The sequence below is a fragment of the Lonchura striata genome, chromosome Z, assembly GCF_050655825.1.
Source record: "Lonchura striata isolate lonStrDom1 chromosome Z, ASM5065582v1, whole genome shotgun sequence".
NCBI lineage: Eukaryota > Metazoa > Chordata > Aves > Passeriformes > Estrildidae > Lonchura > Lonchura striata.
Genome location: NC_140740.1, coordinates 17,417,285 through 17,439,978, shown reverse-complemented (window position 1 = coordinate 17,439,978; position 22,694 = coordinate 17,417,285). Strand labels below are relative to the sequence as shown.

Below are 22,694 nucleotides of genomic sequence, written 5' to 3'. Positions count from 1 at the left end.
ATGGAGTATGAAACTCTGGTTTGTCATGAGTAATAATGTAATTCCTTAGATAATAAAATCGCAGACAATTTTTACAATTGAAAATTGAAGCCTTTCTTCTCTTTGCTTGGGTCTGATCTGTGTTCTTTGAACTAATGCCTGAAAAAATATGTTGATATGTCTAAACAGCAAGTCTATGCACTTCCCCCACTCCACCCCTTTTTTTAACCTCCAATTCCCAGCAACTGCTCCCTCACTAATGCCTTTAAGGAAGAAGACAAAGAATCCTTTTACACTATTCATAATGTAAGTCATTCTTTCTTTTTAAGATTACAATTTGGTCTGCAGATTGTGCAAAAGGAGATAAAAAAGGACTTAGTCACACCTGTAAGCTCTTAAAAAAGGCTGACCAGCAGTAACATGTTAACTGTAATGCTACCATGGGTTGTATAGGAAACCAGGTAAGAAATGCACTTCTTTCAAAGCTGATTTAAGGTAGATCAGGTGTGACTTACAGCTGCCGGCCTCTGTTGGTGTCAGCACTTACACTGCACCAGACGTAATTCATTCATGTTTCAAACAAGGACGTATTTGATAAAATGGAAAGCAATTGGGAAAATGAGACATGAAATGCATCTTTATCATCAAGAAGCTCTACAGCCTTTGGCACCACTTGTTTGAAAGCTTGTAAGACTGTGTCATTGTACAGAAGTGCCTGAGGCTAATGCAAATGATGATGACTGTGTTTTATTAAAATCTCATACCTTGCAGCCTTCACATGTGATAACTCCATAGTGTATTCCAGAGGATTTATCACCACAAATTTTGCATGGTATCACTTCAATTTGTGCTGAAAGAGAAAACAAAACAGATATTTTGGGTATATAATTGTATTTAATTTCTTTTTTTCTCAAAATGAAATCTTTAGAAATAGAGAGTAGATAACCAGTTGAACCTCAAAAATAGAAAAATACTTTGTATTGTATGCCTGTTTCTGAATGCTTTCATTTGGCAAATTTTAAATGCTTCACATTATGTAGCTTCTGCCACATCCTACAAAACTCTTCAACATTTTAAAATGTCTCACAATTACTAAGTTTCTTTTCATGGTCCTTTTTTTAAAGTTCATTTTTTCACTGGTTAATTTTATAATTATTACTGCTAATGACAGTCAGTAGGAGTCCTAAACAATAATCTGGATTGTTCTTTCCTACATACTTCAGATATTTGTGACTTTCCATTTTTCTAAGGTAGAAATACAGGGTGTGCTTTGATGCCCTTTTAAAAGCAGAGTAGAGATGATGAAGCTTTCACTTTCTTCTAATTACGTTCAAGACATGAAGATACTAATACCACTGTCAGAGACAGGCTGGTAAAAGCTTGCTTAATCTTCCTCTCTTCAAACTGCTTGTTCTAACACTGGATCGCTGGCAGGCAAGGCCCACTGATGGAGTTTAGGTAGCCAGTGGCTGTGTATTGGGAGAGTCAGGTGTAGTCTGAAAAATGTTTAAATATAGATGCGCTTCAGATCCTTTTATAAACACAGTGGTCATTTGATTATGAGAAGGAAAACACATTTCATTATCTTTCAAAATTTTTTTTTGCAACTGCTTGATTCTCTCAATTACTGTGAATCCTGTATCTTTCCTTTGATGATGCTGTAAGAGCACATACTTAGACATGTAAGGAAAATCTGTGCCTTTATTTAAGTCAAAGGAATTGAGAAGAAATGTTAAACTTATTTTCTCTCCCATTTATTTGTTCTTCTGTGTAGGATGCATGCCTCCCTGCTATTCTCCTCCTACTTGAAAGCAGCATCACATTTGCAAAGTACTCTCGGTAGATGTTGTTTCTCCATGCTCAGGGCAGGAACAGCAGCAGTTCTCTGCAACTCAAGTCACCCATCAAATCTTGGGTAGAAAAGCTTTTTTAGTAGAGTTAAGCCCAAGCACAAGGATACGTAACTGTAGTACTTTTAGTAAGACACATTTAACTCCAAAATGGATTGAGACATGGAAACAAGATTATTGTCCAGATGCTAATCCTAAAAAGAGCATCCCATTTCAAACTTGTGGGCTGCTGAAAAGATTAAAAAAACTGGAAAAAAAGTATGCTTAAAAATGTCTGCACATTTTAGCTAAGCACTAAATATGCTCACACAGTGGATACTGTGAAAATATAATCATATAGGCCTGGATTATGCCCTGTTTCTACTTATGATTATCATTTGTCTCTTTTAGCAGAAGCCAGAAATTTCCTTCCTACCACTTCCTTCCTCCAACCACCTTGTAGCTAAACAACCAAAAATCAGTCCTGTGTCTCAGTGAGCCAGCACCACACTTCCCACTGAAAGGTGCTTTGCATACCCTACTCCTTTATCCTCCTATTTAGGGTAGAGGCTTTTAGGGTAAACTGCACCAGGTGAAAGCCTAGCAGGCCCTCTACTTTGGAAAGTCAATTAACGATTCCCTTGGGACAGCATAGTCCAAGGGACCGAGGCAAGAGGAACTTACATGCATGGCTGAAAAGACTTTAGCTCCCCACTGTGAGCTAATTTTCCTGACACACTCTTTCTGATCTAGCATAATTTTAGGCCCAGGCAAGCAATTCAGTTTTAAAACTGCTCCTAATCCATGTTGTACAGAGGGAACTCCTTAACAGAGAAGCACAAGCAGCTCTTTGGAAATTTTTCCAGGATGCTCCTGCTCATAAATTCCTATGCCTTATGCCCACTGGGATAAAAAAACAAAACCCCTTAAACATGTGCCTCCAGGCACTGTTGTTTGTGAGGCTACTTTGGGTAACTGCTCAGAGGTCTCTGCTTGAGAGTCAGCGGATGGAGAAGTTGCAGCTCTGGGACCATGTGCTGCTTTATGTTTCATTGACATATGTCAATGTCAGAGGCAGGAACTACAATGAGAATAGAAATAAATCTGCAGGAAAAGACAAGGCAGAGGAAAAAAAAAACACCACAAAAATATCAAGGTACTTTTAATGTGACTTGCATATACCATTTGTAACTCTGATAGGAAGAGAGAGAGAAGACACTGCTTGCATTTAGCACAGTACATTTTACTATAAGCAAATAATAATTTCATGCATGAATCTCAGTTTTAAGGTATACATTCATGGTATTGGTGGATCAAGTCCCTAAATGCTAAGGCTTTGTGTTTCAATTAATATTAGAGTCGTGACTCTTCAGTTAATTCAAACCTTCATTTGAAAATAACCATTCTATAAATTAGTAAATGCAGGTTTGTCTAGGAAATTGCTACCACTTTTCCTTACTAGAACTCACAGAAAAAATATCTTTAGGACACAGAAAGCACTTGAGTAAGTTTGGAAAAGTGTATTTTGATGCTGTCCCCAAAATTTTTTTTCATAGAACAGAAGAACAATTTCAGTATTCTTAACAGAAATCTTGATTGTACAGATAAAAAATAAGCCACTGTATTCCCATAAGGGTCTTGAGACACTGTAATAAACATAGAGCATACCAGGTTTCTTTTGCAGATATAATCACAGGTCACAGACTGCAGAATATTCTGAGTTGAAAGGGACACACAAGAATCCTCAAGTTTAACTCCTAAATGAGTGGACTGTATGGGGATTGAACACACTGTCTTGGTATTAGTAGTTGACACAGAGTACTACACTTCTTTGCACATTCTGGTTTTTTGTCTACCTATGATCCTATTTTTCTTACTTCCCTCACCTATTAAACCAGCAAACAGCTCAGGGAGCTGTATATCTGACTCTCTTTACAGCTATTATAAAATATGCAGCTTTCTTCTGAACTCTTTAAAAATATAAAATGCACTGACAAAGTGCCACTTCCTAAATATTGAGGGGAAAAATTGAGTGAACAAACAATAGTGGAGTTGCCACAATAATAACTTTCACCAGGACAGGAACAAAACTTGTATGTAGAGAAATCCCAAAGTAATAAACATAAGTAGTAATTACAGCAAAACTACTCAGCTCCACTTCAAAAGTCTTCACACTTGGCTTCTCATCCATTTTTATTCTGATGCTATGAGCAAGAAAAATGCCTCCTTCTTCTTTTCACACAAGCCTCAATCTGAGCCCACTTGTCCAATTTTTCAGTAAGGACATTGAGATGTACCACTCAATAAAAGCCTGCAGAACTACTATCACCCTAATGTCTAAGAAAACATTTATAATATTTGGATATATGTGGCACAGTGATTGCCCCATACCACCAGCTGTAGCATCCTTCCTCAGTACCACAGGGTCATGTCTCTGCATTATTCATATCTTAATTTACACTTAAGCTGAAAATTCTTTAGGACAGGAAACTGCCTCCAGTTTTATGGGATAGTCTAAAAATTGTAATGCTACAATGGAAATTAATTAATTCTACATGACTAGTAAATCTAATCCACAGATTATGGGATAACAACCTGGAATCTAATTCATTCTCTCATGAAAACAGAAAATTAAGGTGGAATTCTATCAAGGAAGCAAATTCAAAATTGTCTCACATATTTTAAATGAACACTTACCTATAAACAAATTGGTAATTAGAAACATCTTCAAACTAAATAACATCTCAAATGCACTGCAAGAAAAATCAAAAGTACACTGAGGTGCTGGTTTTTTTTTCACCAATAGAATATTTACACATGGACATTAAAATCCTAAAGGAATTAAAATAATGAGGTTTCAAAAGTTGTTATATGGGCGAAATTAGGGATTATTCTCTAATGGGAGACGGTTTTCTGAATTCCTCTTGGAAGGAAGGTAAGACTCAACAAGGCATGCGCCAGGTGTGTATTTGTGGGGATTGTCACTCACATGCATATGATGTCTAACAGAGAAAAACAAAGCTGACATTTTATATAATTTTGGTTTAATATCTAAAGAAGTTTACTTGGGAAAGACAGGATTATAATCTCACAGATTTGCAGTTTTGGTTTAAGGGGAAATAAAGACTTGAGCTTTCAGTATTTAGTTCTTGATCAAAATATGATAATTAAGCGTGCCAGACAAAAACTTTGAATAGGAAGTCCTTTCTCCAAATTGTAGATCTAGGAAAGATTGTACTTGGAAACATCAAGGCTAATCAGAGAACTGATAGTGAAAAAATGAGCTGTTTCACGTTTCAAGAATTCCCATCATCCTTTTGTCAGAGATCCTAGAAAATTGCTAGTAGATTGGCCTAGTTCACTTTCATGTTTCTATTCCTAACTGATTTCAAATTAAGTACATTCAGCATTTTTATCTACTTGCCAACTCTGCCTTTTTTATCCTGACCTCTGTGAGCAGGAAATGCTTTTTGTCCCTGCATGTAACTGTCAGTAGAAGTTTCCACGGAAAGTTAGGCTGGCAATGAAATCTTGGCATCCCCTTTGTTGCTGGAATAGATGTTCTCTAGCTTCTCAGCAAGACCTCAGGTGCTTTGCATTTAATAATCTGAAAATATACAGCTGAGGATACTACTTATGTTTACAGCATCTATCATACCTCATGCAGTGAGACCTATATAATTAGTAATATCTCAGCAAGTTAATTAATTCCAGATAATGTTAATTAATGTCTGTAGATACATTAGCTGTCAATCATAACTGAAAATAGCCATTAGAATAAACCAATATGGTGCAGTTAACCCAGAAAAGTAATGTTTTCATAAAATCTTAGCACTTTTGGACAGAGGTACATTAAATTCTGACTGGATTTGTTATAACAATAGAGACTCTCTGAAAAGCTGATGGTTCTCAAATAAACCAGTCCTACTTCTCATGAGCACAGATATATAAATCTCAAGAACCACCAGTTCTTGTATATCTCTGTGTCTCACTGGGCAGAGATATTAGATGTCATCTGTACATAATATATAAAAAAGTTTCTTGAGTATCAAGGTAAACAATAGCCCTAGAATTTGGATATTGAGAAATCTGATAGATCATTGCTCAAAATAGAAATTGGATACATTAATGCAAAAAAAGAAGGTTTTCCCCATAAGTATATGCAATTGTCATGTGTGATTTCTTTCATTGTATCACACTCCTAGCTGAAGTTCTTTTAGTTTATAATCAATATCACTTGGAAGGTTATTTGGTAATACATTTTCTTTTCCCCCTTCCTCTTTCATGATTTTCCAGTGGGGAAAAAATGAACAAAAAAACCCCCAAAACAAAATGCAACTCAACCCAACATAACCCAACCCAACCCAACCCACACTGAATTGTATACCAGATCTCCTTACAGCTCAACTCTGGCTTTTGCATGCCTTCTCCAAAGACTACTGAAAAAGAGTATCTTAAAACCTAAAGTTTTTTAATGGCAAGTTTTTTACTCTGTGCATCCTTATTCTGTGCATTTAAAATCTATTAAATCAAAAGATCAAACCATAGAAATATGTATGATAATGTCTGTAGAGTGACAAAAATTTTTAAAATTTTGTGCTATATATTGCCCTTTTTGCATATGAAGAAATATGCTTATATCTGCACTGTAAATACATACTTTGGAAGATGTCTTCCTGAGTTCCATGGCAATAGTAATGTTTACTGAACATTGTCAAGTTGTTTAAAATAGTTGAATATGAGTTCAAATTATTACAGCTGCTCTACAGATAAAGGTAGTTTAAAACTGTTCATATTCTCTCATCTTTTTGTATCTTATTGCTACAAAGTAATTTTGGAACAAGTCTGGAAAGAATGATATACTTGCCTTTATATTCAGCAGAGAAGGTGAAATTATAAGGAGAAAAATGAGCACAGGATAACAACCTTAACTGCTAATAAGCACTGAAGTAAGAAAAAATGTTTTGTTCAAATACAGTTTTTTTCCTTTCCTAAGTGCAATAAGTACAGTGAATCTAGCACTATAATTTAACAATTTATCAATACCAGAAAGTTGTTACATTTGTGATGATCCAGGGTTACAGATGAGATTTTCAGATATATTTTATATCTTTTATTAGAGCAAGAGATACATTCTTTTTAAAATAAATGCTTTTAGACCCTTAGAATTTTATCATAACTTAGATAGGAGCAAAGGACTTCAATCCTCTGCAAGGCTGGATGTTTCTCTGTGAAGCAAATGTAGTCGTGAGCAAAAAAAAGGTAACAATTTTAAGAGCAGTGATATAATGTTGGAGATGATATATTTTGGATCACAAGATTTTTTATTTTCTGCTGACCTAATTATTTCCATTCGTTAAAATAATCTGTAACTTAAAAAAAAATAAATTTGTAAATTAACAAAAAGCCTGGATTTTCACTGGGTTATTGCAAGATTGGTGATGCAATTTCCTGGACTCCAGAAAAATAGTGTATGCTTTGTTGCCACGAATGTCAGCCCAGCACTTAGTGAAACACTGAGAGATTAGGAATCTGACAAAGGTACACATATTGCTACCTAGAAGCTTGTTTCTTTAATTTAGGCAAAGCAGAGTGGCTGAAGTGCATAACAAGCACAAGTGTTCAGGGCTTTCCCAGATTTTTTGAAATGGTTCACAGGCAAGGATGAAAGCAGAAGCAGAACTGCCTGTATCCTCTGCTGGGCGGTGATGACTAACACCAAGTACAGTCCATTGTCCAGATCCCAAAAGACAGAACTCAGGTACCTTGTCAGAAACTATGGCTCAAAATGTGATCCCTGAAAGTCTGTGCTCATCAAGGTCAGAACGTGCCAGAGGATCAATAAACTCTGATGGCTCACCTAGCACTCTGTAAATCTGTATAGAAGCATTTTCATTGCGTCTCAATGTGAACTTCTCTGCATTAAACACTAACTCTTTTCCCCAGTAAATCAAATTCATGGAAATTATGTGTGAAACTTCAAAGGATGATACTACAGTAACACAAGCCATTACAGAACAAACTTGTTGCCAAACTAATGATTTGGGCTCCGTGTGTGAGTTAAATCAAAGTTATTTAGCTAAATGATCAAGGCATTATCCTGGGCCTCCTAAAGAGCTCAGAAGCTTGCCCTATTCATAGGGAAAGATTTAAGTATATAATATATCCTGAATTATTACGGCACAGTTTCTGTTTCCCTCAAAGACTCATGCAACGGTTCTGCTGATACTGCACAATTTCCCTAAAGAGATTATTATGCTAATCCCAAATATTATACTACCCAAGCTATCCTATATTTGACTTCATCAGATCCAATGTTCTGCAAATAATCTCTATCAGCTTTAGCTAATGTTTATGTAAGCTGGTCAGGATGACTGAGTAGTGGTGACCATATTTTCTGTGTGACACTCTATAACAGTGAAAGTGCACTTGGACAAAAAATAGCAGCCCATACAGAAAATACATAGCATATGCAAAGTTCTTTCCTCTGAGAATTATACTTAGTATTTATTCTGCTAAACTGTCCATCATAATTTCACTTAAAATATTTTATAATATATCAGGCATTTAGCAGGACATATCATCTTCCCTCTCTACTTCTCCTTACTTGGAAAGCTACTTAGAGTGTGCCAGGTATTTCTGACCTATTTTTACTCAATACAACAGTTCATGTCTGCATTCTTTTCACTTCTGAATAAATGGACTAATGAACTCTGTAAAGGAAGAGTTCAGATACCACGATAAATACTTATAGTCCATTTTGCATGTCCAAACTGGCTGAAATGGTCATACAGTAGTCAGAACCTTAAAGGTAATTTTTGTGTTAGATATGCATAGATCTCTGCTGTACATTTACAAAGCTGAGCAACATAGAGAAAGGTGCTGCAGGAACCTGCTGTGAAGACCTGTTTTCCAGGCTGTGGGATCACACACAACCTTATCTTTCCTCACACCCAGCCAAGTGTTACTTCTTGCTGGAGTGGGATGGAAATGAACTTAAAACTTAATTCATCTCGTAGTGGAAGGAGGGTGTAGTGGCTATTTTCAGCTCTGTCTGTAGCAGCACCCTCTTCAGCTTTTTGCTACCGGACTGCAGTTGCAGCACAATGACAATCTTCGCATCCCTCCTCTCCTTCCCTCTTTACCTGCCCAGATTCATTTGAATGTCCACAAATTCCTACACTCTCAAAAACATTCAAACGTAGAAGCCTACACCATGCAAAATCTTCAAGGGAAATGAGGACTATTGCACTGTTAGATTAGAGCAGTACAGCAAAATAAGGTCTAACTTGCATTATACGGGACTTTGTGGGGCTGCCATCACAGCCAAAGGAACAATTTCCAATCCACTTTTCTGCACCACTTTTCTTGCAATACCTTAATTTAGACCCAACATAACTCCTACAAGGCAAAATTATGAGAGACACAAGCAATAAAAAATAAATAGTGATTTCAACCTGAAATGACTGAAATAATTTTGATGTTGCCTTCTTAAAACTTCCTGAACTTCTTCATATTTCATCATATTTTTGATTATCACTATGGATTTTCACTTTTCACATTCCTATTTAAATTTTTCCTCCATCTTTTGAAAAGCATTTAAATCAGCTGGAGATATTCTTGGATTTGCATCTGTTGCTGTTTGAAAAAATGTTGTACTTACCAGCTGTCTACTTACCAATTTAATCTGCCATCTTTTAAAGACAGTAGGAAAAATTAATCTTAGTAAAACTCCAAGTACAGTTCTCTCAAGGGTGGACTTGTACATCGTTTTTAATATCTCCCTCTTTATTTTTCACTGTAATGTCCCATAATGTAAGGAAGTGAAGAATAAAAATATTTCAACTCACCAGCTGCATCAAGTTTTATATTGGTTTGAATATCACACATTTTGTTGGAAATAAATAAGACTTCCAGTAGCAAAACAGTAGTCTTCCTACTAGCCTACTTACTCAGATTTATACCTGTGCTGTTGCAAAAGTGGAGTCTTAACAGACTGCATTAACAAGATTAAATGGAAGAAGTAATAAGGCACAGACTGTTCCATGTCATTAAAGAAGGGAAGAAGACTACTGGAGGCACTAAGTAATAAAAAAATATTTTCTTTTCATACTCTACTAATGTATCATTTCCTATTTAATTCAAATTATTTTAATTTTTTTCCCTGGAAATTCTAAATAAATATCAGCTTTCCTTTGTCATTGGTTTTTGTTTCAAATATATATAAAGACATGGAGGATTAGAGTGGCAGATATAAGATGCCAAATTATTATAGATAAAATCCCCATGTTGTGAAATGTCATGAACCTACATCTTGCCTGCTTTCAACCAGAGTTAAAAAGTAAGTTTTCTTCCAGTGTTTTTAGATGCCTTGTGACTGACCTATCTGAATTGCCCCTCTTGAACCCCAGCTGCCCTTAGATTGTACAGAAAAGGGGAACTTAGGGGCAAGCTCTCAGTATAAATCTCTAACAGAGCTGCTCAAAGCCTGGAACTACCACATTTTCCCCCCCTAGCCTCTATAATGGCAAGAATTGCATCCTGTTTCATAGATTTCATGTGCAAAGACATGCAATGGCTGTTGTGCACCAAATGTGGTGCAGCTGAACACAAAGCAAGATTTACACAGGTTTTCTGTCAAGAATAAAACAAAGCAAAACAGTATGTAAGAAGAGAGCATTTCTACAAGACAGCTAATACATTCATTATATGCACTGCCTGCTACTAATTCACTTTTTCCTTTTGAGTCTTTGTGGACTTCCTGTGCTTTGAAAGAAGTCTTCTCACCTCCCTGTTACATGTTCCCAGGCTTTTCTGCGGCATTGTTACCCCACATCCAGGTAGTTTTTCCTTTTTAATTCATTTACTCGTGCCCTAACCTTTTGCATAAAGAAGTTTTTGGAATAAGGGTTGATTCAGATCCTTACAGTTCTGTCTTGCTACCCCCACATATCAATTTCCTTGGAATTCATGCCAAAGATAAAACAGAGAGAACTTAATTTTCAAGATTCTGTATGTATCAGTTAGCCTGATACATACAGAAGACTGTTAATCATACATACTACTGGGAAAAAAATGCTAAAAATTGCCATCTCACCCATCTTTGCTTTGAATGCTTGCTTAGATAAATAATTGAGGAATTTTCAAATAAAGAAAACAATGCAAGAGAAAGTATTAAGAGAGAGTTCTGAAATTTATGAAATAAGCAGAATTATTGGAAATTGGGAAAAGTACAGAAAACAAGCAAATACGTGAGCTGGGAATAGTGAGGCTGAAAAAAATTTTCCCAATAATACAGAAAACATTGTTGAAGGATAGTAAGGATGAGCTACTTGCAACAACTCATTTAAATTTGCATAAGTATTACGCAGCTATTTATTTTCCTGTCTGTTCCTAGAACCAGTCACATGTTGTCACACACATGTGTTGCTCTGGGTTTATAATCATAAATACAGTCTCCAACTCTTGGCCTGTGGCATTTTGATGAATAAACATTTTCTGGCTTGGTAAAAAACAGTTCACTCTCTATTATTTCATTAATTGAAGCCCTTTGATGTTATGGCACATAACTTTTCCCAGCTGGGTAAATAATTGTTGTATAATTTTCCTTCTGTTAGAACAGTGTTTCATTCTGCTGAAGTACCGAATGCCTATGAAGATTTTTAAGTCTCACTGTTTCATAAAATATTAGAGTTTCCCATTAGACACACCAGTTTCCTCTCAGATAAGAAACATGGATCAAAGAAATGGCCAAAAGAAATGAACAATATTTAAGTAGGTTTTCCCCCTCCTCTTTTCCCTCTGTAATTTGTGTAACTGAAAATTAGTTCTGCATGAGTCAGAAAGAAATCATAGATTGCTGCCAAATACTGTGTATCCTTCTGATGCATGATTTAGTATCAGACTGGTACTGAGCAATGACTCCAGACACACCAGTTTTCAAATCCAGAGCTGCCATTGACTGGCAGCCTAATAAATCCCACTGCATGTCCTGCTGGATATGCTCTGCCTCTACAGGGATCAGGATGTAATGACCTCAGTGAACTGCCTCTAACACTATTAAAACAGGAAGTTCTTGTAAAATAAGCCATCACAACAGGAAGAAAAACACAAATGGCAAATAGGGAGGCATTAATACCAAACCTAAATGGAGATGAAGGTTTGGAATTATCACATTGGACAAATTCCACTGTGCAGACTGTGGGAAGAATGCAGATGGCAACAGGAAGATGCCAGGCCTGGTGAGGCAGATCTGGGTAACCTATCCAGACAAAAATTCCCATCATGGCAAACTGTGAGAAAGGAAACAGCTGCTTGCACACATGCCATTCCAAGTTGTGGGAACAGCATCTATGCCTCATGGATAATGGGGACCTGGACCTGGAAAAGAGGGGTACCTCCAGAAGAACACTTTGGGACCCCCAGCACTGAGCACAACAGTGTGAAGAAGAACAAGAAGAATCCATGCCGCTGGTATCTCTAGCTGAATCTCGCACTCTTTGCCTTCCCTCTCTTCCTGCTATTCCTATTTCTGTCTCCACCTCACACTAATAATGAAATAAAATCTGTACTATTGATTGTGGTCTTGTTCAAACCTTAGTTCAGGCAGAGGCATCTCTTAACAATTGGATCTTAACACAGAGCAGGCAGAACTTGGATGCAGAAATTTATACAGTGTTTACTTTTTGAAATGAGACTGAGTTCAAGAAGAAAATGGAAATATTTTAACTCTTACAGAAATATGATACCATGTAGTTTTTAGTTTGTATTTCTAGAAATGTACCCCACTGACTCTCAGCTGGAAAAATCTCTATGTGGAAAAATTATTACAAGAGCCAAACAAACAAAATGAATACTCCACTCATCTACAGTGCAGGCTACAGCAAACTCTGAAATCCATACATTATAAGCTCCCTTTTGACAATGAAGCTGTCCTATAAGCTGTCCTAATAGGCTGAACCAACATACAATCTCAATAAAAGGCATCACCATGCACCTAGCGTTCTTTTTAACTGTTTGAACACAAAGACATCATAGAATCATAGAATAGTTTGGGTTGGAAGGGATCTTCAAAAGTCATCTGGTTCCAGCCTTCCTACAATGAGCATAGAAAAGTTGTATTTGCACATTCATGACAAAATATTGCCTGATTGTGTCCAAAAGGAAAGAGATTTATTTTTTTAATAAGATAAATATTTTTGAGGTAAGGGGTTATAGAGAAAGGGGGTGGAGTTTCTAGCACTGTTTAGTTCTGTACCATCCATATCCTGGTGGGGATATGGTTTCAGGAGGGAGCCAGGGCCAGTAGTGGCAGGGTTGCCATCCTTTCATGGGCTGAAGGGAGGAGGTATGCAAGTGTTGGGATCAGCCTTGCACAACCAGCCCCTCTCTGCCACAGTCTTTCCTCCATTCCTCTGAGCTGCATCTTTTCTGCTTGGGTGCTGCAAGACAGAAGAAAACAGCAGCGGTGGTGTGGAGCCCAGCCCAGCCCAGCTGTGTGGGGCTGAGCTGCAGCCACAGCAACCACAGCTGCAGCCAGAACCGCCCAGGCTCCTGCTCACACAGTCGGGTCCAGAAGGGTCCCCTGACCTGCTTCAGAGCCCTTGCAGGTCCCACCAGGTTTTGTCTTGTCCCTGTTCTTCAAGTGTTTTTGTGCTAGGGGGGTGGGAAGTTGAGCTGTGACTCTCCCTGACATTTATACTGCCTTTGTTTTCCCAAAAACCATGGGGCCCAGCACAGGACCATGTTGGGAACTGTATTTGGGAAGTGTTTCTGTTTGTTCTCTAATGAACACCCTTTTTTGTGCAAAACACTCTCTCTTTTCTATGCTCTTTTATTAATATTTTTGTGGTTATTGTGGTTTTTTACTGAAGTATGACTCCAGTTTATAATCTTTCCTCCATTGTCAGAAGAGGGTGGGGCAAATGAAGTAGCTTGAGTGGGTTTAATTTTCCTGCTGTGTTTTAATCTAGCACATTAAGAAAGGAAGGAATTTGACATGACTGAACACTTTGTAATATAGCCTTATTCCTAAATGAGTTAATTCTCTCATCAGTCTAATTTGCTGAGCAGTTAATAGCATTTTATAACATCCACAATCACAGAATGAACTACGGAAATGAGGAACGTAAACAATTTATCCCAGTAATTTAGAAAGAAAATAAACTGTAGAAACTTTGGCACAAAAACTGATTATCAAAGTAGAGTAAAAAACTCCCACAAAATGAATAGCTTTCTCCTGAAAGACAAATATATTAAAATTCAAAAACTGACTGAGCACTACTTTTTTCTTGGTAAAACTACAAATACTCAACAACATGGTCTACTGAAGTCACCCTGTGCAATTCTATAGCTCAGGGAGTCCTTCAGCTTCTTGTAGATAAAATCTGGTTTGGTTGATAGCTGAGAGAAAAATAATTTAGCTAAAGCAAAGAAAATCTGGCCATCACTTTAGAGATAATAAATGTGGAGAGCAGAATGGAGGTACAGTAGAATTCACTTCCACCTAGCAACCTTACTTTTGTAAAAAGCAGACACAAGATGCACCCTGTCCTGGTTCTGGTCAGATTATTGTTTTTTTTTCAATAGACAAGAGGGGCCATGGGTAGGTCATGGAGGTTATTCTCTACCACCTTACGTTGTTGCTGGGGGAGGAGGAAAGGAAGTCTTGTCTGGGAGGAAGTGGCTCTTTCTGGTTGAGGGAGTGTGGCAGAAGAAGAACTCAGATAACGCTGGCTCTAAGCTGGAGCGTGCAACTGGGAAACGCTGTTTCCAAGCACTCACATGGGAATCCTTTTCTCATCCTATACACTTACTAATATTGATCTCATTGCTCTTTCCAGTAAATTGCTCTTATCCCTCTCTGCTCTGCACTGAGGCAACCTCACTCTAAGTATTGTGTGCAATTTTGGACATTGAGCTGTCATAGAGCATCCAAAGAAGGGTACAAAGATGGTGAAGAGAGGAACCTGGATGAGGAGCAACTGAGATGCCTTGGTTTGTTCAGGCTGGGAGGAAGCAGAGGGGCAGGCACTTCACTCTTGTGGCCAGGGAGACAACTCAAGGAAACAGCATGAAATTAAGTCAGAGGAGGTTTAGGTTAGATATAAGGAAAAGGGTACAGTATTGAATGGGTATATCATATTCCTTATCATACACCAGCCTCTGGGAAAGCTGAAAAACACAATGGACTGCTAAAAACTACATTGAAAACAATGGGCTGGGGGGACCTTCACACACTGGGACCCTCATTTAGTGAAGGCCACCTGGTTAGCTACCACTAGAGGCTCTACCAATTGAGCTGATCTGGCCCTGCCCAATCAAAACTTTCATTGATCATAGATGAGATAAAGTGCGGTGCATCTGATGAATGTATTAGGGGAGACAGTTTGGATTAGTCCTGCTTTAAGCTAAGACAAAACCATCTACGGAACTGTTTTTGCTCAATGACCATGGTGCTCTTGGTGTTTAATGCAGTTGGATGGGGAAACACAATGTGTACCTGAAGGGAATTTGATTTTTAGTTGAGTGTAATCTGTAATGTTTAGTTGTATAATATTAGTATCTGAATGCCATAACATCATGGACAGTGAGTACGGACTGCTCCAGGCACACTGGTCATGAGCTCATGATGCAGCTTGCAACTACCTGACAGCACACCAGCCCTCCTGCCTGGAAGGCATCTAGGACAGAGAACCCACAGCCATGGACTCAATGAGCTCTACAGATATCTTGGAGGGGCAGATATTGACTGTGGAAATTGTGCTTGTGTATATATCTCTATATACATATGTATGTAGTTGGAAGGTGTAGGATCAAGGTATGGTATTGATGATATAGGATACGGGCTGGATAATGCCTTAGTTACAGTCAGGACGGGGTTCATAATTTGCAGTAGCCAGGGAGGGCTATGGCTAGGGTCCAGAAGTTATTCTATACCACCTCAAGTCATTGCCAAGGGTAGGAGTAAGGAAGTCTCTTCTGGGGAGAATGTGCTCCTTCCAGTCAGGTAAATGGGGTAGATGGAGTGGTCCTATAGCTCTGGTTCTGAGGTTGGGAGTGATTGGGTAACATGCATTAACCATGTGTGAATTGCTTGCCTTTTACATTTTGTTGTTATTATTATTGCTGTTACTGTTAATTTTCTTACCACATTCCTGTTTCCAGTAAATTGCTCTTATCTCAGCCTGTTAGCTTTACTTTTTGTGCCTTCAGTTCCCTTCTCCATCCTGTAATGGGAGAGGGGGGAGTGAGTGGCACATGCAGAGTCTCAATGGGAGCACTAAACTGGGGAGTACCATTCCTAAATCATGCCGCACCCATAGATAGAACTCTTCTGCTGCTGTTCTTGGGAGTTTTATCAAAAAGTATCCAGCTATCTGGATAGCTGTTGGGAAGTGAGAGAAATGTAAAAAAAAAAAAAAAGAAAAAAAGTGTGTTTATCTGCGCACATGCAAGATTACTGGTTCAGAACCTCATTTGCTATGGACTGATGCAGGGTTTCTAAAGTCAAGTAAAGCTGTGCCAAACAATATTAATTATATTGACTGTGGGTCTGCTTCTCTTCTCATTTATTCTGATGTCACACAACAGTTGAAAAATAGAGTGTTATAAAAAGGCTATAGGTAATTGTATTCTTTCTGCCTTTTCCTTCTGAAGGCTGCCTATGATATATCCCCCGGTCCTAACTGCCAGAAGTGTAGAAAATTGAGCAGCAGCTTCTAGACTGTGGCCCTGAACTATTATGAAGAAGGTGCCTCTGTTCATTTATTTTAGGAAGTAGGTATTGTCCTTGGGGAATGTGATCAGATGAACCCCGCTCTGTCTTTTGCTTTGTATATTCTTCAGCCATGCAAGCTCTGATCAACCTTGCAAGTGCCCTTTTGGATGTTGGCCTTCCTCCTTTGCAGATACAGAACAGAAATAAAAGTCTTACTATATCCTGAAATCCTTATGATCTGTAAATCTAAGTCTCTGCAGCCCCAGGGACATTTCAACAATGTGAATTGAGTTCTATTCCACTTGCAAGCTAAAGATACAAAAATGGTGATGCTACTTTCTAGTTTAAAGAAAAATCAATAGAAACTTAAAAAGAATGCTAGTGCTTTAATCAGAGCTGCTATGTATGATAGAATATGGATGGCATAATATATGTGTGACTGCCCCAATCCCAGCAAAAGGATCCCAGAAAAAAAAAAAAAAAGAAAGGGTAACAGGATTTTCTGTCAGTTCTTTTTTTATTCTATTTTATTTTTTCTGGTGAAAAATGATCCCAGTAGACTGCATGAAGGGGAGCCATGAATTAAAAAGAAAGTCTATTAGTCCACTGTACAGTATATTTTAAGTTAAAAGACTTCAGAAATTATAAGAGAGGGCATACCTCTATGTACAGAAAATAAGTATCTTTGGATAACCTTATAACATTGAGGTGACAGGCTTCCTCTGTTGGTATGAACTCTTTAGGGCTTTGAAAAACATTAGATGAATGTTAAGAACCAGGGACCAGAATATCACCCATGGAAAAACTGGAAAAGAAATTATGAACATGTACAAAATCCTATCTTTGAACCACACTAGAAATGGTGAGCTAATAATAGGGTGATCTAATATTATATATCCCCATTTAAACTTGCAAGATCTGTGTGACTTGCTTTGCCTGACACTTTGTGACCACAAAGGGACTGACCACTCTTGATAAAAAAGTCTCTTCCCTGTAAGGGAAGACACATGTCCCTGACATGTGCAAAGATAAATTCACAGCTAAATACATTCAGGAGCAAATCAGGTATTTTAGACTCCTACAGTCCAGATTACAGTTTGTAATGGGCTATTGCTGGGAAACTATTGATTATTTCTGTAGGTCACTTTAGTTCTTCTAGTGGCCAATATGATTTGCTCCATATTCACTTGTTGCCCAATTTATTGATATTTTTACTACAATATAAAAAGCCAGTAAATTTTTAAATTGTGAGTTACCTTATGAAAAGGAATACTCTGATAGCTGCTTCCAAGTTGAAAGCACTGATCTATATTACACACTTTCTACTTGACAGTCTGAATACAAATGCCATAATTTGGACATGTAGAAGTACATTTATTTGCCTGTACAGGATAAATAGCTACATGCCCCAAGTTTTGAAAGTTGTAGGAGATTATTTTGATATAGCTCTTTTCTTTGTCTGTTGACAATAAATTTCAGCTTCCTGCAGCAACAGGACCATTATCTCCTGAGTCTGAACTGTTAGGGAAAGCTGTGCTTTACACAACTTGCATCTCACAAGAGAAGCAGAGATAAATCTAAGGTGGCATTTTTTTTTTTTTTCTTTAAGCAAGGGTAAGCAAGAAACATCAGCAAACTGAATATTTTTTCTATAGTTACTGAAGTGATCTGAAGAGTAGTGACTACACATTGAAAATAAAAACCAAACTGTAAGGATTTATACAAGTTAGGTAATCAAATAAATTATATGAAATGAAAGCTTTTTCAAGAGTTTTCTAGTAGTATCTAAATGTAAGCCTTACTCATTTATACTTTAATCAAAGTATTAAATGAAGCCTCTTGGTTTTATTCCTATAAACTGCTGTAACCACATTCTGCTTCCTATACTGTGTTTCAATTTAAATTCTAGACTCCATTTTACTATAATGTCTTATTGAAAACCTAATAAAGTGGGACAATTTATCTGTCAGTGATGACAATCACTATGCATAATTCAGGGTGAGACCTCTGTATTTCCACTTTACTGTAAGGAAACAGTAAATTCTCTCTAGGATCTCTTCATTATATGCATTAGCAAATGGTATTTGATTGGCAGCAATGCTGCTTCTGAACTGTACTTGTATTATGTCCCTTCAGTCTGCCAAGCCCAAACACTGGAAATGGAGTAGTGAAATGACAAATATCAGAAATATTTCAGTGGCCATCCTGAACCTAATGAATTTGTGCTCCATACTGCTGGGAGGAACCTTGTGTCTTATGTAAAACTCAGGTAGTTTTCAGGGACAAGAATACTGCCTACTATTTTATAAGGTCAGTCACAAAGAAAGCATTGCTGTTGGGTTTCTATTCATTAATCTCATGCTCATTAATAATACACAAAAGAACATCAAACCCTTCTAAAACATCAAGCCCAGAGCTTTGCTGTTATACCTCTGCCAGCACTTCTCCTCTGCACTCCTGAAGACACATATTATGCTTTAGACAGAAAGAGTGAGTGCTTTTAAGTCACTCTTCTAGATACTACCACAGGCTTCTTTCCAAGCACAGCATGTAAATAATAGATGCAGAATTTAACAAATTTTAAAATAGTGAAAAACAAAAATTATTAACTAAAGATCATCATTGCAGTCAGAAGACAGGTGATAGAGTGAGCATGAACCACTCAATGTACTGTGCTATTTTAGTTATTGTGTTCAACAGAATCTTCAAGTGTATGACAAAGCTTGTGGCGTTGTCCTACAAAGTCCTCCATGAAATAATGGAGATCTCAAACTCCAATCAGTATGACACCTTTATTCAGACTGCTGACATGAAAAAGATATTAATCCATACTGAAATACATAAGGGTCAGAACAAAAAGAATCCCCAAAGAACAGAGACCCCTAAGAATTCGGTACTTGGTACATCTATCTCTTGAGACACTTAAAGTGGGATTAGTAAAGAAATTCTTCTCCTCTATGTGCTTAAATGTTTCTGCAGAGTATAGGCAGTCCAGTGATCTGCCATTGGGTCTGGGGTTGTGAACTGCTAACACACAAATGCTGAAGAAGAGTATCTTAGGTGCCTTGGGCAATATATCTAGGGATGTATTTAATTTTGAAAATTTGCCTAATTTCCTTCTCAACAGCAACTAACTAATAAAACTGTACTAATCACATTAGAATATAGGGGAAGTAGTGAATGAGCTATTTTTATACAATCATTAGATACACCAAAAGTAAGCATTTGCTTACAGTGATGTTTCTACCCCTCTGCCCAAAGTACCTGACATTTTTTTCTGACAAAACTTCAGTGAACATAGCTGTAACTTCATTAAGGCTAAATGGAACACAGCTCTGTCGTCCTAGTTGTGTAAAACATACTGGGTGGTTTTTGTATATTTGTTTTGTTATTGCTACAGGGCAAAGAATAACCTGTTTGTAAGCCCATGCCTAGCAGCCTCTGGGATGTTGCTACATGTGAGGCAAAGCACTATGGCTTGAAGGCCCAAACATTATGTAGAACAAGTAGAGCAAAATGTTGGAGCCACAGAGAACTTCAGGGACTTTTAGGTAATTAGGCAAATGTGAACTGGTGTACTAGGAGCAATGTATCAGGACACTTTCACAAGACATGGTGAGAGGTCTCAGTAAGAACCTCCCTTTCATTAACTGATAAAGCCTATCACTAGCTATGTAACAAAAGGAAGCAGTAATATCAAAAGAATCACAAATACAGTTTCTTGCCATGCTAGCGAAATAATACAATAATACATTCTTGTCCAAAGCCTTTAATCCAGACATTTTAAAAGAAACGAGAACAAGCTGAAAGAAGGGAACAGACCACTAGGAGAACAGTGGTGTTATTGTAACTTCTTGTTGCTGTCACACTACTCCCTCATTATGTTGGGTATATTTTCCAGCTTTCCCTTCCAGGACCTGCCAAAGAATTTAGAGAAGTGAAATATAAACTTTTATAATTTACCTCTTAAATTGAAAAAGACCCTCAAAACCAAAGCTAAGGACAAAATCTAGTTGACTAGTTGTGTTACTCCTTTTCATAAAATATAGAAGTGTACAGCAAAAGGATTCTGATTCATGGTTTCCTAGGCCACACATTATAACACTTTTTCATAGGTTTATATTGATTATTATTGGAAACAATACAAGATATAACTTTCTAATGAGGTGGACCAGCTGATGAAATCTAGGAATCCAGTAAAAAAAAAAAAAAAGTACAATAAAAATATTTTTATTGGCATTTTTTATTCTGATATGTCACCAGACAAGATATATATACTTGAAAGTAAAAAGATTTCCCACTCTGTGCTGAGATGGAGAACTTAATTTGTTTTAAAAAGTAAAATGAATGGTACAACAGAACAATCATATTTATCAATGTTACATACTACAGTATTGTCTACTGTTCTCTTAAAAGTAGAAGTACAGTTGTGTTATTACAGATGCCAAAAATGGAATTGCTTTTAAAAATGCCTTAATGGTACCATATCCTCAGTATAATTTATATTCTAATCACTTATAATCTGCCTATAATCACCTTTCTATTTTTCTTCTCCCCATAAATGCTACTTATTGGGAAAGAAAAGTGTGTATCGTGTACCCCTTCACACAGGTGTCATGCATAAGGTAATTCCTATGATTTTCTGCACCTCAAAAGTGCAACTGCTCCCCATAAATACACAGACCCTAACTCACATTACTGTACAAGAGACAGTCTCTACTAATATAGCTCTACTAAGATGACATTGAAAAACTATGGATAGCATTAGTATTTTCAATTCAGGTGGTTCTACACTCAATTATTAACCAACTCTAACTCATGTTCCCTTGGACACTAATTACTTCTGATCATGTGACTCAGGAAATCTGAGCAAAACTTTAATACTGGTTCCACTGAGAACTACCTATCTAGATAATGGGGGAAGCAATAAGCCAGGGATATAACCCATAAGTGCAGTAATTTGATAATTATTTTTTTGTTGACCATAAGTACCTAAAAAATTTCTTGTCTGAAGTTAATACATAAGTTATAGCTTTTCTTTATAGAGACTTCAAAAAAATGCAAAACAATCAGTAACCCTGAATAACCCTTTTAGAGCAGAATTATGTTTATGCAGTATTTAAGTTACTGACATATTAAAAAAAATATCCTGACTCATGATTACCTGAAACTGTGATGTAATCACTAATTATTTTTACTTTGTGTGTGTCCAGAGTTTCTGAAGTATGTTGACATATTGTAAGACATGCATATTTCTTCTGATAAAGACATTCGGACTGTAGAAAAGCTAACCTGTTACAGACAGGAGAGTATTGAGGTCTAAAGAGTTTGCAGTTTAGACTACTTTCCCTGGCACAAGATCAAATCATATTATTAGCAGTACTGGCCTTACATTAAATGAACAAAATGTGATCTCTTCTACTCCAGGGTTCTTGTTTACTAGGTGTCTGTTAATTATAAGAAATCCATTCTGGAGCCATGAACAATTATTTCCTCTTAGGACAAACTGTTTAGGGATCTGAATGCAGAATCAGCAAGGAAATGGAGATGCTGATGATGATTCCTTTTACCCAACAGATCAGTTAGTGACTGTGGCAGGTTAAGTATTTTATGTTGCCTAAGGGATTTGAAGGCACATCTCCTTTAGGAACCACTAAAAATGCCTCAGCAAAGTCTAAAATGGGATTTCTATCTTTCTCAGAACTGAAGTGTATAAATTTTGAAATTTTCTTCTCTTCCAGGACCTGGGAATTTTAGACTATGTGAGAAGTTTCACATGACCAAAAACATCAAGCACAGGAACAGTCATTTACTTGTATTTTCTGTATGGAAATTTCAGTTCAGAAGACACAAGTACATACTCTAGTATGATGGACTGCCCTTCAGTGCAGAGTGCCTTTAATAAGTCAGTCAGTGTGGTACAGAGGAATCACGTGCCTCAGTCACTCCTACCTGCAATCCGTATGCCGAAAGAGAAGTTGTAATCAGAGTTCAGACAACACTTCAGTTTTGAACATTTAGGGAAAGAACCTTTTCTTTTTTTGAAAAGGACATTGCTAAGTTTAGAAATTTTGAAGTTAACAAAGAACCAGCTCATTCAGAGATCTTAGAAAATTAGTCCAAATTGTTACTGTTGCCATTAAACAGGGAGTTATAGAACGCTAACG

General features: G+C 37.2%; 1 protein-coding gene across 4 annotated transcripts in view; it reads right to left on the bottom strand.

The window, feature by feature from the left end:
• The window catches only part of RORB (RAR related orphan receptor B), a 131,382-nt gene that overhangs the window by 40,054 nt on the left and 68,634 nt on the right, over nt 1–22,694 (bottom strand). For 2 of the 4 annotated variants that reach the window (XM_085566520.1, XM_085566519.1), the window contains exons 2-3: nt 4,506–4,561; nt 744–829 (exon numbers count right to left, since the gene is read on the bottom strand). In XM_085566520.1, the coding sequence (XP_085422646.1) occupies nt 744–829; nt 4,506–4,551 (132 nt within the window). In that variant the 5' untranslated portion in view covers nt 4,552–4,561. The remainder of the gene's footprint in view (nt 1–743; nt 830–4,505; nt 4,562–22,694) is intronic. The other 2 variants (XM_021541521.3, XM_085566521.1) reach the window with 1 other exon arrangement.